Source organism: Pollicipes pollicipes, unplaced genomic scaffold (genome assembly GCF_011947565.3).
Source record: "Pollicipes pollicipes isolate AB1234 unplaced genomic scaffold, Ppol_2.1 Scaffold_3447;HRSCAF=4054_pilon_pilon_pilon, whole genome shotgun sequence".
Classification (NCBI taxonomy): domain Eukaryota; kingdom Metazoa; phylum Arthropoda; class Thecostraca; order Pollicipedomorpha; family Pollicipedidae; genus Pollicipes; species Pollicipes pollicipes.
Window position 1 is genome coordinate 6,876,746 of NW_023596297.1, and position 23,989 is coordinate 6,900,734.

The window sequence follows — 23,989 nt, forward strand, 5'->3', positions numbered from 1 at the left end:
AGCAGGCGAAGCCAGTCGCTGTCCACGTACCGCTTCCATCCAGAGGACGGGGAAGAACATGTCGGGGAGGTTCTGTGTGTACAGGACGTCCGGAACCGGGCCGATCTTGAAGTTGATCTGCACGCGGATCTTGGCCTTCATCGATACACCCACGCGCTGAAAATCGGCTGAACATCAGCGGGGCACAGGTAGGTAGTAGGTAGTGCCAACCGTACACGGTTCAGACAATCTGGGACAAGAAGCCGGCTTACAAAGTGAAACCACCCGGTATCATTTGAAAAGACATAAACATGCATTTAGACCACAAAATTTTAAGCTTTTCAGGTCGAGTGTTATGTGGTTATTGGGAATTGCCGCTCATCATATAACATCCTACAAAATGACGCTGTTAATCTTCGGCACGCTGCTTAAAATGAAATGGCAGCCAGCTATCGTCATTTGTTGTGACGTATGTCGTTACAATTGTCGGGGCCTCTGAGAAACTTAATCTAAAACCGAGAAACTTAATTTAACTTAGCAACACTGGTGCCGCCATTGCGAATCATGCCGCGAGTCATAATTCGCATGTGGATGTTTGTAACATAATATCGAACACACCCTTGGGTTCCACGTACCAAATCTGAAAACGTGCGTGCTTCGAAACATGTGAGCATAAGCGTTGTGCGAGGGGACCCGTCACATGTGAGCCACTGATAACTCAGCAGATCAGCACATGACGCCAATACACAACCAGCCCACGCTAGGGCTAGCGGTGTGGACGAACCGGGGGGTGAGCGGCAGGCAACGGAAACCGGTCTGCTGGATCCGAGCCCCGAAAAACCCGTCCGACCCAGTTTTCGCCGGCCCGTAAAGTCAATGGCCCACTAGGCCACTGATGTGCGTTTCGAATTTTAGCCTGCTGAGCTGTCGGCCGTCTGTCTGATGTCTGTCTTTGCTGGCCCATTTTCAGCAGCGGCCGAAGCGCCGGTAGGGTCCTATCTAGTGGGCAGGATTGGTCTGTTGCAGTTGTGCGAGCCCGCTCGGTGTGGACCGCGACCACACAAGCGCTGCTTCTCTTACCGGCACAATGTCCACGAAGAACTGGTGCTTCTCTTTACTGGGCGCCAGGCCGTCCACCTTGGCGGGAATGGACGGGTCGGCCAGGTAGAAGTGAGGGAATGATATGAACGTCGGAGATCCTGCAACCGAGGTCACGCGGGGGTAACGTAAATCACGAAATAAGCACCAAAACATTGCTGTCCTGAGAAAGCATCCGCGATTTCGGCCACAGCGCGCAGGCGACCTGACGCGACGGGGACAAGCCACGAACAAAAGCCGGGGCATTACGTTTACAATTCTCCCGCGAGATAGCCTCCAACCGAACCGTGGCGTGAGCGAAGTGGCCGGTCTCGTAGTCGACCCCTGCCGCCCACCACCCAATCTTCGACGGCCCCCTCACCCCAGCCAATGGTTGTTGATCGCTCACCGTACTGGCACACTGATATGTTGAAGAGGCCCTTGGGCGCGCAGGGCGGGCCGCCGACGCAGTAGCACATGTTCTCCGGCTTGGTGTCGACGCTGTCGAACACGTCCTCGGGTGGCGTGTAACGCAGCGTGCGCACGCCGCTGTGCATCACGTGCTTCTCGAACAGCAGCGGCATGCTGCGGCAGATGTCGCGGGCGAACAGGTAGACGGTGGTGTTCTCATCGCCGCCCGGCGGGTAGACGGTGCCGTCGCTGCCGTTCACCATGTTGCACTGTCGGGTGTTCCAGAAGGGCAGCGTGCGCGAGCCGTCGTAGCGTTCGATCATGCCGATGCGCCGCCAGTCCGACTGGCCCGTGTTGATGAGCATGGTCTTCTCGACCGAGTTGTTCTTCTGCGGGGCGACCGAACGGATGTTAAGGACAGTGTGCAACTAACCAATATTGGACAACGCGCCTGAGGGACGGAAAGGTCCTGAATCAGCTACCTCCGGGTCACCGGACTGTCCTGTGAACCATACGCCTTCTATCAGTGGTGGGTTGTCTGTCCTAACCAGTCTTTACCCAGCTCTTCGTTAGAGCGTCGTTTTAGTAGAAAAGATCAGAAGGGCAATTCACATATGATGTTGGCAAATAAGCTTCAAAACTGCGACGATATCATGATCTGGTCTTCACGCGTTAACTGAAAAGCGTTCCCCTATCAACAGTATATAACTCGCAGCAAGCGCTGCGATTTACACTATATATTCTTGTAGAAGCTGCATATTGTCTTTGAGCCCATGCGGTACGACCCAGATATGTAAGCACTACGTCGAAGAAAAAAAAGAATTTTTTTCGGACGGCACAAAACAACATCCAGCGTGTACAGCACCGCCTCCAACAGTCATGGGCCAGGACAACTCCGTCGCCTTTCAAAGCTACGGCAATTCATTACAGTCGCATTGTCCATACAAAACGTAACATTCAGCCATGGGAGTGGTAATCGTCTGCGCCAACTGAGCAGCATCGATTCGAGTTCACGACAGAACGCTTTGCAGCTGTTGCCGAGGAGCTTTGTAACAGAGTCGAACGCTGCAGGTCAGCACTGCACGCGGACGGGGCACACACCTGGCACCGACAGGTCCCAACAACACTTTCTGTAACACCTTGTACAAGCAACACATCAGGTTCGTGGCATTGCGTGTGTTAGTGACTTTGAAGAGGCGTACGCCGTGCAAAATTAGTCTTGTTGCCTATTGGAGTGCTGTCGACTGCGTAATGGACGGTGAGAAATGAGGCGTCCGTGAGCACTCACCTATGCGTGAGTGCTCGGCTGTGATGGATCACAACCTTGGCCGCTAGAGGCCATGGCAGCGCAGCCACTCACTGGAACATTGTTCCTTATAGCGTCATCCACACAGTCGTGGCGGAACTGAACAACCCGTAGGGCTCGTTGAAAAGGCACATCAGCCAGAGTCGTGACGATCAAGCCACCTAATCATAGGCATTACCAGCGGTTGTCATCTACTGCGACGCTGTTGCAAAGAAGCTCCGCTGAAACTATACTGTGCCCTACACTGCACCCGCCGTCGGACTCCCGTCGCGTACCCAGTCACAAAATACCCGCACCTCTCCACGAGGCCGCCTGGCAACGGAAAGACAGCCACACTCGCCACTTGACGCCGCTCGGTCCATCTCGAGCCTGGCGTTATCAGAGGCTATCAAAGACGAGTGTCTACACGGTGAGCCCGGTCACCCCGCAGCGGGTACTTTCATTTATCGCGGTGCACGGCTCCTCAGCGCAGCTGTCGGCGTCCGACTGCACAGGGACGGGATGCCTGGTCAGACCAGCTCCGGAGCCCTGACAGCGGTTACATGGCAAGGTAAAGGACGAGAAGTCAAATGGCAAGAAAGTAAACGGCAAGAAGTCGGGCGGGATGAAAGCAAATGCAGTAACTCAAGAGACAAAATTTGAGGAGGATACAGAGCCAAATGACAAAAGCTCGAAATGGTGAAAATCAGATGCAAAGTCAGACCGGCAAAAAAGGCAAAAGTGATAAAGACAAAGGGATAAAAGTAAAAAAAAAATCCGGATGTTTAAAGCCAAATGCAGACAGTGAAAAGAAAAAGAGGTCGAAAGATACAGAAATCAAATGAATGAAAGCAAAGCAGGATGTCAATCATAGCATCATATCCTGGACAGGGTCATGGTTTAAATCCACAAAGGGGTCTCTAAGTGGTCTTACAATCCACTAGGGGGTCTCGGTCAGCTGCTCGTCCAGCAGAGCGGGGGCTCGGAGGGGAGGGAGGGGGGAAGGAGTCCCAACTCCGTTCAGCCAGCGGCCCCTTGCCAATTAACGGTCCTGTGAACGCACGGAAGACGCAGCGCGGTTCCGGATTTGGACTGGAAGAATCCCCCCCCCCCCGCTCGATGTAAGGTGCCTTGACGCGTGATGGTTCTGGGTCATGATGTCTTTTAGCTTATCTGCTTTGAAGGCCCTCAAGCTTAGGACATAATCGTTACCACGTATTTTGGGCTGGGGGCATAATTTTTCAAGGGTTTCGAAGGTCAAATGGATCCACCTAGCAGATGGGGGGGGGGGGGGAGGCAGGGCACCTGGTAGTGACTTTTCGGATGCGGCTAGTTTTCTCGGGCGCGTCAGCTCGGATGCGGCCAGTAACTCGGGCGTGTTAGCTCGGCCTGGCCGGTTTGCTCCGGCGCGTTAGCTCAGATGCGGCCAGTAACTCGGGCGCGTTAGCTCGGCCTGGCCGGTTTGCTCCGGCGCGTTAGCTCGGGCGCGGTCGCACGGCACCGGGCGCGCCGCGGTCCAGAGCTCAGCGCCGGTCGGCCGAGCACGTGTCGGCCCGGCCCAGCCCGCCGCCGCCGCCAAAGAGCCGGCAGGAAGGCACGCAGACGAGCACCGCCGCCGGGCGGGCTGCTCGGCGCCAAGGTCAGGGTCAAGGTCAGGGTCACCCACGCCGTCCTCGCCGGCGTTTGCTGCGTGTCAGTCTCAATCAGTGCCGGGCGGTGCCGGGGGCGCCATCACCGCTTACATCGCACGTGACGCTGGACGCGGCCGCAAGCCGCCTGGGGCTTGTGTCTGTGAGCATGCGCTGCACCGCGACACTGCGAAGACCTACTCGCATAAAACGAGATTCCTAGCAAAAATGCAAGCTCGGATGTGTTCACCGGGAGCGTATTTTCGCAAAAAGAATTGGAGGGGAGGGGCGTTCAGTTGGCAGGGGGAAGTGTTAAGTAGACAGTGGCGAAGCCTATCCCGAAAACTATGCCAACATACGGCGTTCTCCTCGACTTTGACCCACGTTCTTCCCAAGGTTGACAGAGGGCGGGATCCCCTCCCAAATGAATAGGGAGCTACACTCCTGGTGGCCACGCTTGGGCGGCACGGGAGGGGGCATTTTCATCTATATCAAACAAATATCTTTGTCTCGTCCAAATATTATGGCAAGATTTGGTTTCGCTTTACGCCATCATACATTTAATTTTCCCCAAAATCTGCCTAATGTGATGTGTTAAGATACTCGTTAACGCTTGTTACGGATTTTGAAGACAGCTAACATGATTTGCGCAAGTAACAACACACTCATTCCAGCACACATTGACGTAGATCCCATTAGGTAGTCCACCCAACAAATCTATGGTCAAAATAGCTCGTGACAACGTGGCGTCACAGGTAGCATCATTCTGCACATATGTGCGCCATTACGGCCAGAAAGTAGAAGAAACGGCCACTCCACCACATCAATGAGCTCTTCGATCTACTTTCATCAACTGGAAATCTTGAAACTCTCAACACATCAACGCATACCCGGTAATTTCACGGACCCATTCTGCACACACAACCACTGGTGATTTTAAAGGAGAACCGGTGCAAGCCGGAGGTGTGCCAACAAAATTTCTAACACAAATACTACTGACGACAGAATTTTCCAAAGAGCTCTACACGGCATTACATCCAGTGCAAAGACTTCTAATACATGACCTTCTACACGACGCAACTTTTAACATAAGAACTTCCATACAGCATTTCTTACACGCGAAAAAACTTCTAATGCAAAAACTTCTACGTAAAATTACTTGCAATACAAAACTTTCAGTGACAAATTTTCTAACGAAAAACTCTGATGCGAAACTTCTTCCACGCAACACATTGTTTAACGCAAGACCTTATGCGCAACATTGCCCCTTAAGCGAACACTTCTAACGCGCTTCTAACTTCTAGCATTCCATGTGATTAAATTTCAATTTTTCAAATTTCAATTTCAAATTCAAAAATTCAAAATTCAATTTCAAAGCTTCTAAGCGGCAGTGCTTCCACGCGATCTCACTTCTAACACACAAGTTATATGATCGATTACCTCTGATTCAAGAATTGATAAGGCCTACACTTCCACACGACACACTTATAGTGTAGGAAACTGAACGCAATCCGTATGGAACAAATAGCTCGAGACGTTGGCGCATGACCAATGTGACGCATGCCCAGGTGACACACGACAGCATCACATGACTTGCTAAATCGGGAGGCATCATCCCAGCCAGTTGCAGATACAATGGGGATAAAGCTCCTTCGTGGTTCGGGAGCCCACAGCCGACCTGAAAGGCCTAAAAGGTTCCAAGGACCGGCCATGGTTTTGGGGTCCTTGAGATATTATGGGGCCCGTCTGTCAGTCAGGGGTCCCGGAACTGAGATGGTGACCCCGTTTGTTAACAGGGGCCCGGCGCTTGGCTACCCACATGCCCAACAGGACCAGTGCCACGACCCAAGTGCATGAGAGAGCCGCTTCCGGCCTCGCTCAGGGGCCTTCGATTCATTGAGGGACCCTTAATCGGTCAAGGCGTTCATTATTGAGTAGGACACTGAACAGGAGATCTGTTCAGTTGCCGTTGACCCCCGACACTGAGTGTGGGATTCCCGACACTGGAAAGGGCTTCATGCCGGCCAGAACCCCAGCAGCCAAACAGGGGGAGAGCTACGGCCCTACGAGTTCTGTCGAAGTGACTCCTCTTGAGTCACTAGGAGGGCCCGTGAGGTAATGAGGCCCTCTGGTCAGGCGCCCGGCTCCGGAGACAGCGACCCCCCCCCCCCCCCCCGACAGGGTCCGATCTCGGAAACAGGGACAGAGTCAGGGTCCGCTAATATCAGTTACATGACTCTGTCTCTGTCTCTGTCTCTGTCTCTGTCTCTGTCTCTGTCTCTGTCTCTGTCTCTGTCTCTGTCCTCTGTCTCTGTCTATGTCTCTGTCTCTGTCCTGTCTCTGTCTCTGTCTCTGTCCTCTGTCTCTGTCTCTGTCTCTGTCTCTGTCTCTGTCTCTGTCTCTGTCTCTGTCTCTGTCCTCTGTCTCTGTCTCTGTCTCTGTCTCTGTCTCTGTCTCTGTCTCTTGTCTCTGTCTCTGTCTCTGTCTCTGTCTCGGTCTCTGTCTCTGTCTCTGTCTCTGTCTCTGTCTCTGTCTCTGTCTCTGTCTCTGTCTCTGTCTCTGTCTCTGTCTCTGTCTCTGTCTCTGTCTCTGTCTCTGCTACTGTCTCTGTCTCTGTCTCTGTCTCTGTCTCTGTCTCTGTCTCTGTCTCTGTCTCTGTCTCTGTCTCTGTCTCTTGTCTCTGTCTCTCTCTCTCTCTCTCTCTCTCCTCTCTCTCTCTCTCTCTCTCTCTCTCTCTCTCTCTCTCTCTCTCTCTCTCTCTCTCTCTCTCTCTCCTCTTTCTCTCTCTCTCCCGACCCAGTAGTCCCTGCGTTACCAAAAGGTTCGGTTCCTGTACCGCACCAGACGGAGTTTTCCGTGTCAACCAGGGATCCCACTAACCCAGCAAACATGTGATTAGGGTCCAAGAACGTCGACCAAATAGCGTCCTGCGTCGCTCAGATGACCTTGAGATAGGGGTGAGGTTTTCTTTTCAGTTGGATGGGCTCCAGGCCCCTCAAGAAAACTTGAGGGGCCTGGAGCCTCTCTCTCTCTCCCGACCCAGTAGTCCCTGCGTTACCAAAAGGTTCGGTTCCTGTACCGCACCAGACGGAGTTTTCCGTGTCAACCAGGGATCCCACTAACCCAGCAAACATGTGATTAGGGTCCAAGAACGTCGACCAAATAGCGTCCTGCGTCGCTCAGATGACCTTGAGATAGGGGTGAGGTTTTCTTTTCAGTTGGATGGGCTCCAGGCCCCTCAAGAAAACTTGGCTACAAGCCTCCAAACTTAATAACACAGTCGGCCGAATCCGGGGAGAGTTCCGTTCGTTGGCGTATTTTGGGGTAGTTTGCGTAACTTGTCATTGTTCAGTCCCCACTCCGCGTCCAAGCTCATTGCGCGAAAATATGCGCCTACCTTGAGACAACGAGAGGGCTATTTTCTCGTTCTGGCCTACCGGTAAAGCTTCCAGTCGCATGCCCTGATGGTGGTAGTGAGCAGAGTACCCGAGTACGGAAAAAGGGAACCTAGTCCTCGCAGCGATGATGAAGAAGCTCTGTCGGTGAGCAAGCAAGCGGCTCGTACTTCGGTGCACACCGCCCAGACGTTCAATGGAAGCCTATTGAAGTCATTTGCGTTAGAGGCTCTGGCATCAGAAGTTTTTTTCCGCAACGCAGTTTATGCGCTGGAGTTCTCGCATTAGCAGTGATGTCGTGTAGAACTCCTGGCAATGAAAGCTTTGTTTCATTGTAGAAGTTTACGCACTAGAAGCTCTTGCATTAGAATCCACGTCGTGCGGAAGCTTTTGCTTTACAAGTTCTGTCGCGTAGAGGTTTTTGTGTTCGAATAGTCGTTAGAAGTAATTGCGTCAGAAGCTTTGTAGTGGAACTCATGTCGGACGGGCAACCAATGACGTCAAATCACGACAGCTGCTCGCAGACCAAGGTCAATGAGAAACCCTATCGCGACAGGCCACTTCACGAAAAATAATCAACAACTGGACGTGTTCGGAGCTGAGCAAGAATTTCTTGCCCGGTCAAAAAACTTCCACGCCTGGGGTGTAGTTTCTCATCCAGCTGGAAGGGCTTCAGCCCTTCTCCTTGGACTCTAGCCCCCCCCCCCCCCCCCCCCCTCCTCCTCCAGCTTTGAGAAGGAAGTGGGCCAAATCCAGCAGATAATTTTGTTTTTGGCTATATAAGGAAAAGGTTTCGCTATCGCTGTTTTCCACTGCTCAGCCCCCCCCCCCCCCCCAAGTCATGTTGCGGAACTACAACCCTGCTTCAAGCTCATCATACATCGAACGCTCGCCAAAATTTGACGCAGACAAATACAGAACACAAGGCACAAGGCTTGCTCATTTCTGCCTGTTTCATGACATCACACCAAGAACCCTGTTTGCGCAGCTCGGTAAAGGATTTGATAGCCCGTACACCACATTTCCAGACTGTAAACTGTTATCATAACCATCCAGGCGCCCGCCGAACTCTTGGCCTAACGATTTCCAGACCACACACCACCTCGCGTGGCAACATCGATTCGCAACGCAGACAGGGCTACCATGTCGCCCCCGTCACGTGGCTGCACGGCCGCGGCGGCCAGGCCTACAGCAGACCCGCTAGCCGCCTCTCCCGGCGCTTGATTCGCTGATGGTCTGGTTCAAAGTCCACTCGTGGAAGGTCGCTGGGACGCGCGGCCGCCGGGCATCCTGTCTAGGCGGCGCGGCTGCTCAGTACAGCGTGTCTGACGCGAAAAGGGTGATGATTCGGCGAAGGATCGGGGGGGGGGGGGGGGCGAGCAACCACGCGATTGCACATTAGGGCAGCATGGGAGACGCGAAAGCAGAAACAGAACATAAAGAGAACTCCACACAACATGACGGGACTCGTGCGGGCTCTAGACATGCTGACAGCGCGCGGTCTCGCTCCCAGCCCCGCAGTCACCGGCCCCGTGAACGCACGCAGACGATACCAGCCGTCCTCACGACAGGGCGTCGATTACGTTCGCATTCTTTTGCCCCTCCCCACACTTGCTGCTTTGGGCCTTCCAATGTTTTCAGGTTCCTAGTGTCTTATGTTGAAAAAATTGAGGAAGAGGTTAAATGCTATATAAAACCTTTCTTCATTAGACAATATTTGACTGCACGACCACTATGCTGCTGAAATAAGGTATTTTATGACTCATGACACGGCAAATTAAAACAGAACATGCCGTACGTCAAAAAGTGGGCTAGATCCGTCTGGAAACGCGTGTTTGGGGAGGTGGAGGCGGCGGGCTCCTGACCCCCTCCCCTCCCCCACCAGTCAACTAAACGAATCGACACGCCGGCCTGCGGGTCAGCGTGGGTGACGTCTGGGGCAGCAATGGGCGGGGCCGGCTGCAGCCGATAGCGCGACCCTGGCGTCGGGCACCGCGGCGGCGGCTGCAGCCGAAATAACCGGCCAAGTGGCACGGAGAGCCTCGTAGAAGCCAATCACGCCGCGAGGCAGCCGGTAAAAACAACGACAGCCAAACGTCCTGCCGACCGACCGGCCGGCCGACCACTGCCGAGTGGAACCTGACGAAGGTGGGAGGGGGGGGGGGGGGGGACGGAGAAGGGTTACTCAGACGACAAAGGCGTACTTAAGCTAATTGAATGAGGGAAGCAGGAGAAGAGCACATCACGCGTTAGCCGCCGCCAACACCGCGCCGTGAGTGATATGAAAACGCCGCCAACACCGCGCCGTGAGTGATATGAATCCTTTCAGACGCCTTACTGTCCATTGCAATGGCAGACGTGAACTCCCTTCAACGAGCGTACAGAGCATTACATGGGAGCAGAGGCGCGCAACCGCCCCGTGAATCGTGTGAGCTCCACTCCTTTCAAAATAAGGCGTACTTTGCACCCTGTGATGCATGTCGCACTCTCACGAACGGAAGGCAGGCGAGGAAGGGCCCCCGCCCACGTCAACATTCACCGAGTTGTTGTTCAGAGGTACTCTAAGCTCTCCATGACGGCTTCGCACATAGCCTATCTCTGACACCAGTTGAACGTGACTTCTTAGACCTATCGGTACTTAAAACAGCCGAGTATACCTGCGATAAATCGTCATCGCCCATGTGACACCTGAGCATGGATGGAGTACGCGCTGTGGCCTTTGCCACTGCAGCCACATCAACTTTAAAAAACGACATCATCTTGTTATTATTTCCCCACCAAAAGTACCCTTGTGCCGGTTTACCACACCAGCTCTTTCAGCCTTTCCACCTATGCATGCCAATATCTCATCAGTAGAAGTTATCGCGTAAAGAAAGCTTCCACTTACGGCCGAATCGAGGATGAGACAGCTTTCCACCAGCCATATCGAAGCTCGTTTCTCATTATTTCATCATGAAGCGCCACTTCGCCATGCCGATAATGTAACCTGTCTGGTTGGATGAGAACGGAATCTGTTCTCGAGCATGTTACAGGTAAAACGGAACAAACAAAAAACGCACACACACACACACACGTACACACATACCCCGACAAAGTATCCGAAGCTCTCGTAGGGCAGACTCTGGCCGGGCGGCTGGATGTCCTTGGCCAGCTTGAGCAGCGGGTCCCGGTAGCCGTACACCAGCTGGTGCACCGACCTGGTGATGATGGGCGTCTCCTCGAGCACCTCCAGCAGGGAGGAGGTGGTCAGCCGCGCCGTCAGCGGCTGGAAGCGCGCCTTCTCTGCTGCCGACTGTCAACGCGGATACCGGCCGTCACACCGCTGGTCAACAGGGACGTGGACAAGGTATCACCCGCATCCCACCATCAACAGACACGGCCGTCGCATTATTGGTCTCGTTGTTGTTGATTGGGGTTTTAGGGGTTCGCAGACTATTAAGGGCATTTTGCATCCACAGCAGTTGACTACCCAGGTGTGCAAATGGCTAAAACCTTATATTAGTCAAAAATGAACCACAGCTGAGTCGTGGCAAGAGCGCGAGATTCGTGACCAGTAATGTTTGAATAATTAAGAACTGGAGCTCTCGTCTGAAATAGCGTAAACCGCTCTTCGCTGGAATGTTGGGCATGAGTAAATGGTATGGTGGACTGCAAGGGTGCATCGTGGCGAGGGCAGAGTGAAGCCGTTCTTCAACGCACAGAAGATAGCCATGAATCGCGTGTGTGTGGTGTGACCAATCCGTATTCGGCAAAGGACTACCTCTTCTGCTCGCATCGCGTTGAGGCTCGACGACCATATGCCTAGCCGTGACTTGATGGCTTTCGGCTCGGTGTTTGCGGTGACGCTCAATACACGTTGTCATTTTCATTTGCTTAATGCCGTAATGACGGTACAAGTTCCTGGTCCGCAGAAGCAAACTGCGGGTGCAAGGTGCACGCGCTGCTCGTTTTGCCGCCGCGTCAGCGAGCTCATCACCCGCCAAGCCCACGCCGCTGGGTATCCAACATAGGACGACAGCTTTACCCACACGACCCAGTGCTGTCAGGCGAATCGAAATGTCCTACATCATGGTACCCGGCAAACTTCGATGAAACAAAGCGCTTTATTTATGGCGACGAGCTCGGGCGTGTACACAACAAGCTCGGGCGTTTACGCGGAGGCGTTTTTGGGCAACGAAAATGACCGAGTGGCTTGGCCGTTCACAAGCACAGAGCCTACTCCTGTCTCCGTCATCCAGACGTCTGTATATGTGGCTTGCAATTCTGTGCATGTGGGCGATGTGCTCCAAGGCAAGTAACTGAAGATCGGCTGGGACCTCGCGCTGTTTGTTTATGCATGACAGAGAGACACCCACTTTGAGTGCAGTCATTTCCCACGGGGGTACTGGAACGTAACGTGACCTTAGTGCACCACACAAGTTAATGCCGCTGTTACGGAACAGGCCGTTCATTTGCACACCATGGTCTACACGTCGCGAAAAACTGCTCGAAGCGTTGGATGGTTTACGACCTGTGCCAAGTTGGAGGTGCACCGCATTCCCAGTATTCCTCTCCTGAGTGACAACGGCAGCTCATTTGCTTCCACTGCAAGACTAGATATCGGTGACGCGTTCTAAGTGCCCCGGTCCCGACGCGCAATGCAATGTGATGCCGTCGACTGTCGACTGTCACACGACCGGCTTTCGCACTGCCGACCTCTGACGGTCCAAAACTTCTGTCCGGAGTTAGCAGACCGCCCTCTCGACCTTAAACCGCCGACCCCCCCCCCCCTCGACCCCAGCCGAACGTGGCCTATCAATCGTCCGAGTCTGAGAAAACAACCAACACCCTGGAGCATTGTGCGTGAATTACTCCGAACTGTCTCCCCGAAGGATGCGGGCACCCGGCCGGCCACAGGTGACCAAAGCGCACGTAAGCGTAGACTGCGCAGGGGACAGTCCCACGTTGAGGAATCAACGATGGTCGCGCATACATTGTGTCGTTTTTGCGAGGATCTGCAGCATGCCGTTGTTTGGCCTCGGTCGCAAAACCGACCGATGATCTTGCAGTGATGTTGACTAAAGCTAGCCCGGCGTAAACAAGCCCTGGCGAGCGAGGGTAGGCACGCGACAAGGCGTGAGGCACGGCACAGATCAGAGACAAAGGGTATGGTTGGAAGCGCTGAAATAGTCGCTGCAAGACCGTCACCGAAAACAAAACGCACTGCAGCTGTCACCTGCACCAACACATCCAGCGGAGTTGGAAGTGCTCCCCTGTCTCCACATCGATCAGATACCGTGCCAGTCGCGGCTGCCGCCTGCCAAGCTGCGAGAGTGACGTACAATCATGGGTACGTTGAGCGTGGTGATGAGGTCCGTCTCCGGTCCGGACGAGTCCTCCCGAATGAAGAACAGCTTGGTGAAGAGCCGTGCAGACAACGTGCCGTTCGGGTGGAACGTGATATTGCGCCGCTCCCACTTCTGGCTGGAATAGGGCAAGGTCCGATGAAGACACGCCATCCAAAGACGGAGCGCCTGAACACGTAATAACTGGGCAGAGGGCAGACACACCACATGAACATGTAGCAACTGGGCAGAGGGCAGACACACCACATGAACATGGAGCGACTGGGCAGAGGGCAGACACACCACACGGGCATGTAACAACTGGGCAAAAGGCAAACGCACCACATGAAAATGCAATAACTGGGTAGGGGGCAGACACGCCACATGCACGTGTTCAAACTGGGCAGGGGGCAGACTCATCACATGAACAGAACACCCGGGGAAGCAGCCTCTCGTGCCAATCATCTGATGATGGTTATATTTGGGGGCACGTCGACTACAGCGGTCATTTGGCGCCCACTACCGTATCACGTGTCCGTCTGAAATGGCATTTCTGGACTCTCTGGACATTCTAAAATGGACTTCATGGAGAAAATCTGAGCATCGTCTGCAGAGGGGTTTGTTTAGGGCACTGCTTGGGGTAAAAGGAAGCCAGATCCGGTTCACATCTGGTGCAGTTTTCCGTAACACACGGTGCAACGGCTCAAAGTTGTATCGTGCAATATTTATGACATTTAATGGGAGATGTTCGATCAGCCAAGGCGGTACCGGACAAAGTAAAATGAACAAAATATCGATGAATTTCGCGCCAAGAGTGGTGTCACCGCCTACGACCGTTTTGAGTTGCATCGTGTCACTTTTGAGTGTAAGCCATCATGGAGTATATAAATAAATAAAAGTAAAATATAAAATAAAAAAACAACAAAATATATGGGGCTTCGAGATTTAATGTGGCAGCGGCGCGAAAAGCAGTTTTCTTCCACGCAGCGGCGGAGGCGCGAACCAATATTCGTAGTCGGTCATGTGCTCCGGGTTTAAGCCACCGTCCAACCGCGTTTGTTTTTGTGTACGTGTTTTTTGGGACTTTTTTAATTCTTATCAGATCCCGGCAGCCAAAGCAGACCACTGCATCGACCACACGTTGTAGCCAAATGCACCATCTGCGAATAGTTGACGATAATAGCACACTCAGAACCATGGCAACATCGGTAATCAGCCAGCAAGCCCCCAACACCACCTTTTAAGCCGGTCTTGGATAAGATCAGCTGTAGCTTGAAATGAGAGCGACAGAATCATGCAATCTCGCTGCCGCTGATATACAGGCTACCACGAGTGATCTCAGGTGTACGGGAGCTGAAATATGGCATTGACGCCCGAAATTTTTGTTGTTGTTGTTCATTGGAGTTTTCGGGCGCGTCGACTGCAGTGGTCATTTTGCGCCCATAACTATGCTGTTAATTAGTACGGTGTGAAAATGACTTGAAAATCAATATCTTTTAAAAACGAAAAGAGCTGTTTGGGACCAAGAAAGGAGGAACTGTCACCAAGCACATCGTTTATCGTCAGGGTCGAAGCCTGTGAACCAAAGTGACGTCGTCGTTCTTCGAAGAGGCATGGACATGATATAATGACATGATGGACAGTCAGGACGGCACCACACCGCTGGCATAGGGGTCTGTCGGCTCCATGTAACAGATGGCCATGGGTGGCATAGGTATGCCCAATGCGCAGCCTGCATAAAACCACCTCTTCCCACCGCACACTGCGAGAGCATGACGACCACAAGCCCAACTCTGTCTTTATTGCCCTGAGCTTATTGCCCCCCACCTGGTCCCAACAGCGCTGCAATCTGCTTTTCAGGAAGGTCTTGACTGCCGGGTAAAAATCTCTGGCAGGGATAGGCAAAAACCGGGTATATGGTGCTACCGCTGCTCGCTTAGCAGCGGCATCAGCCAGTTCGTTGCCCACGATACCGACGTGACTAGGGATCCAGCATAGTGCAACTCTCTTTCCAACCCGATTCAATTGTGTCAGGCGTGATAAAATGTCCTGTAAAAGGGGACATGATGGATAAAAAGACTTCAGTGCAGAGAGACTGCTCAGTGAATCTGTAAAAATGGCGTGTGAAGATTCTTCACCCACTTCTATGAAACATATCGCCTTGGTGATTGCAACTAATTCCGCCGTAAAAACTGACGAGTGGGCCGGTAACGAGAACGATCGAGTGACGGACCCGCTAACGAAAGCACAACCCACGCCATCCGAGGTTTTGGATCCGTCTGTGTATGTCAGGGTATATCCTTCATAACACGCCAAAAGCTCAACTGCCCTGGATCTCAATAAGTGTGGTGAGACGTCTTTTTTCCTAATTTCCGTAAGTGAGGTGTCAATGAAGGGTGTGGTCATTTGCCAAGGAGGAGAAGCCAGGCGGCTTACTTGCCTTACACCCCGAACAGGAATTCCGCTCTCAAGCAATAACGCTCTCATTCGGGAACCAAAAGTTAAAGCGTGCTGCTGCGGCCCATGACGAAGAGAACTTACTGCAAACCGCGAAAATATTGCAGAATATGTCGGGTGACGTGGGAACTGCCGCAGCTTCAAGGCATAACGCATGCCAAGCATTTTCCTCCTCGTCGAAAGTGGTGGTTCGTGTGCCTCCGTTAAAAGGCTGACGGAAGGTGATGTGCGAAACGCCCCAGTAGCAATGCGAATGGCAGTATGGTGGACGGTATCAAGAACACGCTTGCTGGATTCAGACGCGCCATCATAAACAAAGCATGCATAATCCAGTTTGGAGCGGACGAGGGAACGATATAAAAGCATAAGCGTGCTTCTGTCTGCCCCATACGCTGTGCGAGACACAAACTTTAGTATGTTGAGAGATTTAAAGCATCGATCGCGTAACGTTTTAAGATGTGCGTTATATGTAAGGCGGCGGTCAAAGTGTATCCCAAGATACCTGGCCACGGCCTTATTTGGAATAGAGCGACCATATAGACGGATGCTCAGATCATCACATCGCTGGCGACGACAAAAATGCATCGCAACGGTCTTGTCGCCTGAAAAACGAAACCCGTTCATGTCACCCCCATCTTTCAACGCGGTCCACAGCCAGCTGGAGACGCCGCTCCATCGCTGGTGCTCTCGCTGCACTGGTCCAAATAGTAAAATCGTCAACAAAAAGGGCACGTCCGACCGACTGTGGGAGCACATCACAAATATCATTTATCATAACTGCGAACAGTGCAACACTTAACACGCCGCCCTGGGGCACGCCGTTTATTTGTTCGTACCTGTCGGAGAGGACGTTGCCGACCCGAACACGGAAGTATCGTTTGGATAAAAACCTTTGGAGAAAAGCACCCATATGGCCACGTATACCATATTTAAAGAGCTTTTGAACAATACCATGACGCCATGTGGTGTCATAGGCGGCTTCAATGTCGAAGAATACTGTCCCCATATGCGCTTTTTCTTGAAAAGACTTGCGAACCGTGGTGTCCAGTGTTAAGAGATGGTCCACCGTACTACGGTTTTTCCTAAATCCGCACTGCGAGTTACTAAAAATATCGTTGTTCTCTAAAAACCAAGTGAGTCGCACGTTTACCATCTTTTCCATGAGCTTGGACAGTGATGACGTCAGTGAAATGGGTCGGTAATGAAGAGGGTCCAGCCCACTCTTCCCCTGTTTTAGGATAGGCACCACAACAGCTTCCCGCCAGGCCGGAGGGAACTCACCTCTTGACCACACCCTATTGAAGGCCGCCAATAGTGCACGACGTGCACACGGAGGCAGATGTCGGAGCATCTCATTGTGGATGTCATCAGGACCCTCCGATACACTACGAAGTCTTCCGATTGCCGACTCCAACTCCACCAAAGTGAAGGGCTCATTGTACGCCTGTGGTTGCCTTGTAGAAAAGTTCACTACGGTTTTTTCGGATTGTGCTCTTTGCCGTAAAAACTGTGGGCTCATATTTGCACCTTCGCTACGGTGGGAGAGTGCTCGGGCGATCCCGTTAGCCACATCCAACGGATGAGTCACCACCTGGCCGTTAACATGTAACACAGGAAGTGGCACGGATGAAAACTGCCCGGAGATACGTTTGATCCGAGCCCACACCTGCGAAGTTGGTGTGAATCGGTTGAGCGTGCTTACGTACATACGCCAGGATTCACGTTTCGCTTCTTTTATCGTGCGGCGGGCGAAAGCCCTGGCTTTCTTAAAGGCTACTAAATTCTCCAAGCTACTTCTGGCGTCAAAAGCTCGGAAAGCACGTTTGCGTGCGCGAATTGCGTCACGACACTTCTCCGTCCACCACGGCACAGGAGTGCGACGAGGAAATCCAGAAGTGCGCGGGATGTAATTGCTAGCGCAATCTAGAAGTCTGTGAGTAAAATCCTCAATAGAGGGTGCCACCCTCACACCTCCGGTCTGACATAATGTCTCCAGTCGAGCCTCAAACTCTCTCCAGTCAGCCTTTTTAAAATTCCAACGTCGTGGTCTTACACCCAACGTTCCTCTTATTTGGAATCGAAGCCACACTGGGAAGTGATCGCTGCCCATTGGATCATCTCCCACAGACCACTCGAGGCTCTCCACCAGCTCGGGACTAGAAAGACTCAGGTCAAGCGCAGAAGTCTGACCAGACGGCAGTGTAAAATGAGTACGAGTCCCTGTGTTTAAAATACACAGTGACGAGTCACGGATAAAATGTTCGCACATCCTTCCGCGGGTGTTCGTGCTATCACAGCCCCACGCGGTGTGATGAGCGTTGAAGTCGCCTAAAAGAAGACATGGTGAAGGCAACTCATGCACTAAACGTCTCATGTCTTCCAATGGAAAACCGACGCCAGGTGGAAGATATAAAGAACACACCGTGATGTGACGGTGATTAAAATGTAGGCGTGCGGCTACAGCCTGTAGCGTAGACCGCAGGTTAAACCTCCTGGCTGGCACGCTGTGGTGGACTGCAAGAAGGACACCGCCATGTGCGATACCGTCGGTTAACACATCATTGCGAAACAGGGCGTATCCCTTCAGCGTGCAGTGGTGACTAGAAGCAAGCTTGGTCTCCTGCAGCGCTACGGCTGCAGGACAGTGCTCGCTGACGACAGCCTGGAGGTCGAGGGCATTTGCCCTTATTCCTCTACAGTTCCACTGTAAAAAGGCCTGTAAAGGGGGCGTGGTAAAAAGCCGGTTGGAGGTCACATACTAAAACCGGGCACGTCCTAAAAGAACTGGGCTGCGCCAGTTGCAGAAGCAGACTTTTCTGACTGAGAGCCACGGTTGGAATCTGCAGGGAGGTGCCCCACTCTGGGACGAGTTCTGGGGCTCCCGCCGTCAGATGGAGACGGGGGACCGGCCGGGGCACGCTTGACGCCAGCGTACCCGGTCCGGGGTGGCGGCGGGGGAGGGCCCATCGGCGGGCCTCTACCGGGCGTCTGGGGGTCAGCGGGGGCCTCCACTGGCCTTCTCGGCGATGGTGTGCCACTGCGAGGGGTGGGCTCCTTGCTTGCAACGGACAAGCGATTGGCCGTCTTAGCCCTCTCCAACTCCGCTAGGCGGGCCCGCTTGGCGTCGCGGGCGCGCCTGTCCGCCTCATGCCGTTCCATCGTTTCCGCTGCTCGTCCACACACACTCGCCAGCGTTGCCGGAGGCGACGAGGGCAGCGGAGTGACAGACGGCGAGGAAGGCCGAGCCCGCGGACCATGGCCGCGCTTGACCACCGTCCATCCCTCCTCCTCCCCCGCCTGCGACCCCGACGACACATGAAGGTCCGGCGGCACAGCGTTGGTAGAGCAGGACGCAGCTGAAGGACCAGGAGGATCCGACTGGGCGGGGGTCGCCCGCCCCGCCGGCACCACAGACAAACCGAAGGATCGCAGGAGCGTGATGAGTTGGACCGCTGACATGTGACTGATGCTGGTGGACTGTGGTACAGAGGTTTTGGATTTTTCGGCATAAGATACCTTGGGGTGATTAGCCTCATACTGTTCGCGCGCCTCGCGGAAAGAAATGTTCTTTGAAGTTTTGAGTGATATAATTTCTTTTTCCTTCATGAAGGCTGGACAACTTCGATCGAAAGTTGTGTGCGGTACCTGCCCCGTGCCACAGTTCACGCACCAGGGCTGCACAGAGGTACACTGGTCTCCCGAATGCTCGAAAGATGCACACTTCCCACAGACAGCTCGATTGCGGCAGTGTGGTTTTGTATGACCAAAGCGCTGGCATTGAAAACATCGCATCGGATTCGGAACGAAGATCCTGACTTTGACAACTGCGTAGCCAATGCGGATATCAGACGGTAAATCAGGCCGGTTGAATGTCAGTATAATGTTGTTTGTAGGGATTTGGTCATCACCCCTCCTGGTCGTGATCCTACGTGCTGCCGTGACCCCGAAAATTCCCAACTCTTCGATGATTTCCTCCTCGCTGACGTCACGAAGGTCATAGCAGTTTATGATACCTTTTGAGAAATTTTTGGTGTGGTGCGGTGTGACCGTGACCGGCACGCTCACGTCTCGCTTTGCACCCTCGGTTCTCGCGGCATATACAAATTCAGTTACAGTCAAAGCTCGAGTCGCATCGGTGCCGTTTGCGAACTCCACTTCGATCGCGCCGTCCCTCAGCTTGTCACAGCGGGTGACTTTTCCCAACCTGTCGCATCCGTTTCGGCGCTGAAACGGTGAAAGCGATGCCAGGTTCTTCACATCACTCCGAAAGACAAGAACGCGTGGGGCAGGTGGAACCGACTCCTCGCTGCACCCTAAATTCATCGCAGTCCGTCCCCCTCTCGGGGGGCGGGAGTTTTTTGGGTTTGTAGATGCCATGCAAGGTTGTTCTTTATTTCGGCACCGGGGCTCCCCACCCACCTCGGAGCCCAACTGGGGGACGGCCCACTCACCAGTTGGTGGTGGTGCCGCCAGGGCTACCTCGGTGCTATACGGGGCGGACGACGCCTCCCACACGGCCAGGTGTAACCGGGGAGACCCCTCCCCGTCCTGACCGTGGTTCAGCGCCGCCGCCCCTTGACCCCTTAAGCCGCTGCGCGCGGCCAGGCGCCCCAAGCGGAACCCGCAAGGAGCATCCAACCGCGACGCGAGCGACAAGCCGCTAGACCCGTGTGGGGCCCCACGGGCCCCCCGCGCCCCCGGATATCCTGGCCAAAGTGGAGTGTTGGGACGCGCCGTGACTGACCCGCACGACGCGCCCCTCAGCCACCAGGATCCGATCAACCCGGGGACGAGGGCGAGGGGGCACGGCGACCCCGATAAAACGAGGATCAGGAGTGATGAGTGGGCCGGATGCGGGAAAATGGGTAATGGGAAGGGAGCAAGCGGGACAAGGAGAAGGGGCTCACGTACCGGCAGGGTCGCTACGCCCTGAGAGGAACAGCTTGCGCTGTCCACCCGTTACCGGAGCTGGGACCCGAGGGGGCGCTAGTCCCCTACACCGACCGAAGCCGGTGCCCCTGCGGGGACGCCCGAAATTTTAGAGGACTTATCTGCATGTAACATGCTGTATAAAAAAAAAACTGATTATGCGAGTGTGGGCGTGGACGGAAGGGCATTGCTAACTGTGTACCTTAATCGAAGTATACGACCACACATGCACAGAGCTGGTGATGGCGAGTCACGTCGAAGGTTTCTACAAACAGCTGTTGGTGTACGCCCGTGTACAGATGCCACCGTTAATATTATCATAGCCCATGGTGAACTTGAAGTTTGGACGGTTTATCCGGGTTTAGAGGAAAAATGGAACTACTTATCTCATGAAAGCATCTACTGTCCCATTACATATGCACGTCATGCCACTGATAGCTACGTCTCGAGCAAAACGCAGAGGCAGAAAAAATTGCCAAGAAAATCGGATATATCTAAAAAGGACTACAAATAAGCACGATTAATTTCTTGTTCTACTCCGGCCCACGCACACTCTTAACTTACCCAATGACGTAAGGCCCGACCTGCTGCACCCTTGGCTTAGCCGTGCCGTTCAGGAACTCCTCCTTGTTGGTGAGGTTGAAAAAATACACACTCTGCTTGATCTGTACTGGCGGATCTTTCCACGCATGAAAAGTGGGCGAGTCTTCACTGAAGGCTAACATCTGCAAACAGGAGTGTCACATGAGCAATGACATAGATGCCTGTAAGCAGACTGGATGAAGAGCTCCTCTGTCGACGTTTGCCACGCAAATAATGTTATTTTTAGCGCACTTATTATTGATGCAACATTTTACACTGTGTATATTATGTCTGACATTGTCATGTCACCGTCACGTGATCAAGGGGATATCACACGACAATCGCGGCTTTCGACATAAATCCTACCAATTTACTTACGCAATCATCAAAGCCAATGGAGCTGACGCATCATGCATTCCGCGTACATCGCCGTCCTTACAATTAAAATACTTCGTTCTGTTTGCAATTGCAACAGTGAATACCATGACTTCACAAAGACATTTCGTATTCCATGGCGCGAAATTTACATAGTTAACATGGACTGGACGCCTAGGCGAAAAAATTACTTCAGCTTCTTTTATTACAAGATGGCCGAATGTGTAACTTCAGCTATCTGAGAGGTTGCAGCGCAGCCCTACATTTCGTACATAATGTGCGCGCAATCGGGGTGATATGTTTGACAAGCGACAGACGGCGCCGCCGTCTATGCGTAGGATAGTTTGAGGATCACCAAACCGTGACCGGGTCAGGTTTGCAAAGTACAACCGTAACTTGCGCATTTGTAAATTGGGGTAAGTTGGTGAGTGCATGCGCGAGGAACATTTCACACTTACGTAAAATAGTTTTTTAGCTTTATTCCTCGTCGAAAAACCAGGAAAAAAGGGAGATAGATAAAACTGACATTTCGGCTACATGCCTTTGTCAAAACGATCATGAAGAGTAAATTCAAAATCCAAAAATGGCCCGCCGGTCCCACTCAGTTGTGTGCGATTTTAGTCCGGCAAATCGAGTGGTATCGGCAGGCAATTCTAAATTTTGGATTTATGCTCATAATCGTTTGAAAAAACGTATATAGTCAAAATGTCAATGCATCTATCTTTCCTTTCACTCGGTTATTCGACAGGGAATAGGGCAAAACATCGTAGTAAGGCAAAGCAGCGTGAGGAACGATCACGCTTCTCAATAACAACCATCGGTCCCCACATTGATATTCATGGTCCCTGGTCGCATGCGTCCGGCCCGCGTCGCGGCACTGATGACAGCCCACACAATGAGCTTAGGGAAATACTACCCGTGGCATGGCGTTGTCCTACCGCGTGCTACCGCGCATGCGCCATCCTGGTACGTGAGACGAACATTACACCACGCCAGCAACGCACACCGGTCTCCCGCGGGCACTACGTTAAGCGCATCTTCACTATTCTTGTGTCTGTTCGGTCTGCGACTAGCTCCACGTTGAGATCCGCCAACCCACTCCACATGACCACACTCCACGTTTCCAACACCATTGCTTCCGCATGTCACGGCCAGCAGGGTCTGTGAGAGGCGCGTCCCAGCCCAGCCGGCTTCCATGGCGCGTGCGCCGAGCGATCATCATAGACATTGCTGACTCGCCTTTCGTCTACGCATCAGACCCGTGTCCAAATTATTCAGAGTATATGACATGTTAAGCTCTTGCATATGTCCCTCTTCATCGTGCAAATGCATATGTCGTGTTGTGATGTGGATGTACCCACTGGCAACGGTCCAAGGATATCCCAATTAATATGGAATGACCTGATAACGTGCGAAACAACACAATAATGCAATACCCATTTGGTGACCATATCGTGCGGCCTGTGGTGTTCCGCTGACCTTTACGATGATCGTCCGCCGCAGTAGGAGCCGCCCGCCCGCCCACCCTGTCTGCCACATTTTAGCCTGACCCTTCGGCAGCTCCGTCATTGGGGATTTACGGCGCGCTCAGCAGCTGAGTTGGTGCCGCTTGCCTCTCTCCGTGGCAGGAAGGGCACGCATTGCGGAGAACCGAACCTCTGCACCTCTGGGCGCGTTCGGCGGAGGGAAAAATATCCAACCAATAATTTCTCGCCCGACAACCATTCACGACGATTCTCGCTTTGAGTTTGGCATGTCCCAGGTTATCCTCCAATTTCGTATCACATGCGCCATGCACAGTCGCATCTTAACTTGCAGCCATAGATAGGCACAGCAAAAAAGGATTATCCGTTTAGACCACGTCCTGAACATCTCTCGGGGTTCTCTCTTAGCACGGAAATTAATTACCTGCGATAACTATCCCTGCTGGCGGTGCTGAACGCCATCCTGGAGTTTTGCAGCTTTCCGGGGTAATTATCTGAGATTACATGTCGGTCGAACACGCCCCTGGTTTTCCAAACGTGCAGCTGAGTCAAGGCACTATCCGTACTGTCTTGGGTGACTCTCAAGTGATACTCACTAGACCGACGTTACATGCATTATTAAATATGGTACATACGGTGTGTGTAATATGCCTACGTAATACAGCACATATCTTAGATGTAATATCATAGCTTGTAAGGCATATAACAGACAGAAAACGGTTGGCAAATACAGCAAATAATAATCATAATTATGTATATATATATATATATATATATATATATATATATATATATATATATTATACCGTTGACAAATATGACAAACGGTAAAGAGATCATACTGTTGTCAATGTGGTTTAGGTGTCTTTATGCGCGCTGAAATGTGACTGTATGTGGTTCCACGGTACGCATGTAATGGAAGTTGTCAGGTATGGTGATCTTTAAATATAGGCATAAACGTTTCATATAGTATACCCTTGAACATAACAAAGGACTGAACGTGGCATCTAATATAGGAATAGTACAGTTGCTGTGGTGCAAATGCACGGTATATTCCGATTCC

The 23,989-nt window shown here is 52.7% G+C and overlaps 1 protein-coding gene across 1 annotated transcript in view; it reads right to left on the reverse strand.

Moving 5' to 3' along the window:
- Positions 1-23,989, reverse strand: part of LOC119091556 (uncharacterized) — an 86,600-nt gene that overhangs the window by 13,691 nt on the left and 48,920 nt on the right. Inside the window, exons 6-11 of the mRNA XM_037214366.1 lie at positions 21,050-21,210; positions 13,097-13,238; positions 10,861-11,067; positions 1,466-1,856; positions 1,060-1,178; positions 27-156 (exon numbers count right to left, since the gene is read on the reverse strand). Coding sequence (XP_037070261.1) covers positions 27-156; positions 1,060-1,178; positions 1,466-1,856; positions 10,861-11,067; positions 13,097-13,238; positions 21,050-21,210 — 1,150 coding nt within the window. The remainder of the gene's footprint in view (positions 1-26; positions 157-1,059; positions 1,179-1,465; positions 1,857-10,860; positions 11,068-13,096; positions 13,239-21,049; positions 21,211-23,989) is intronic.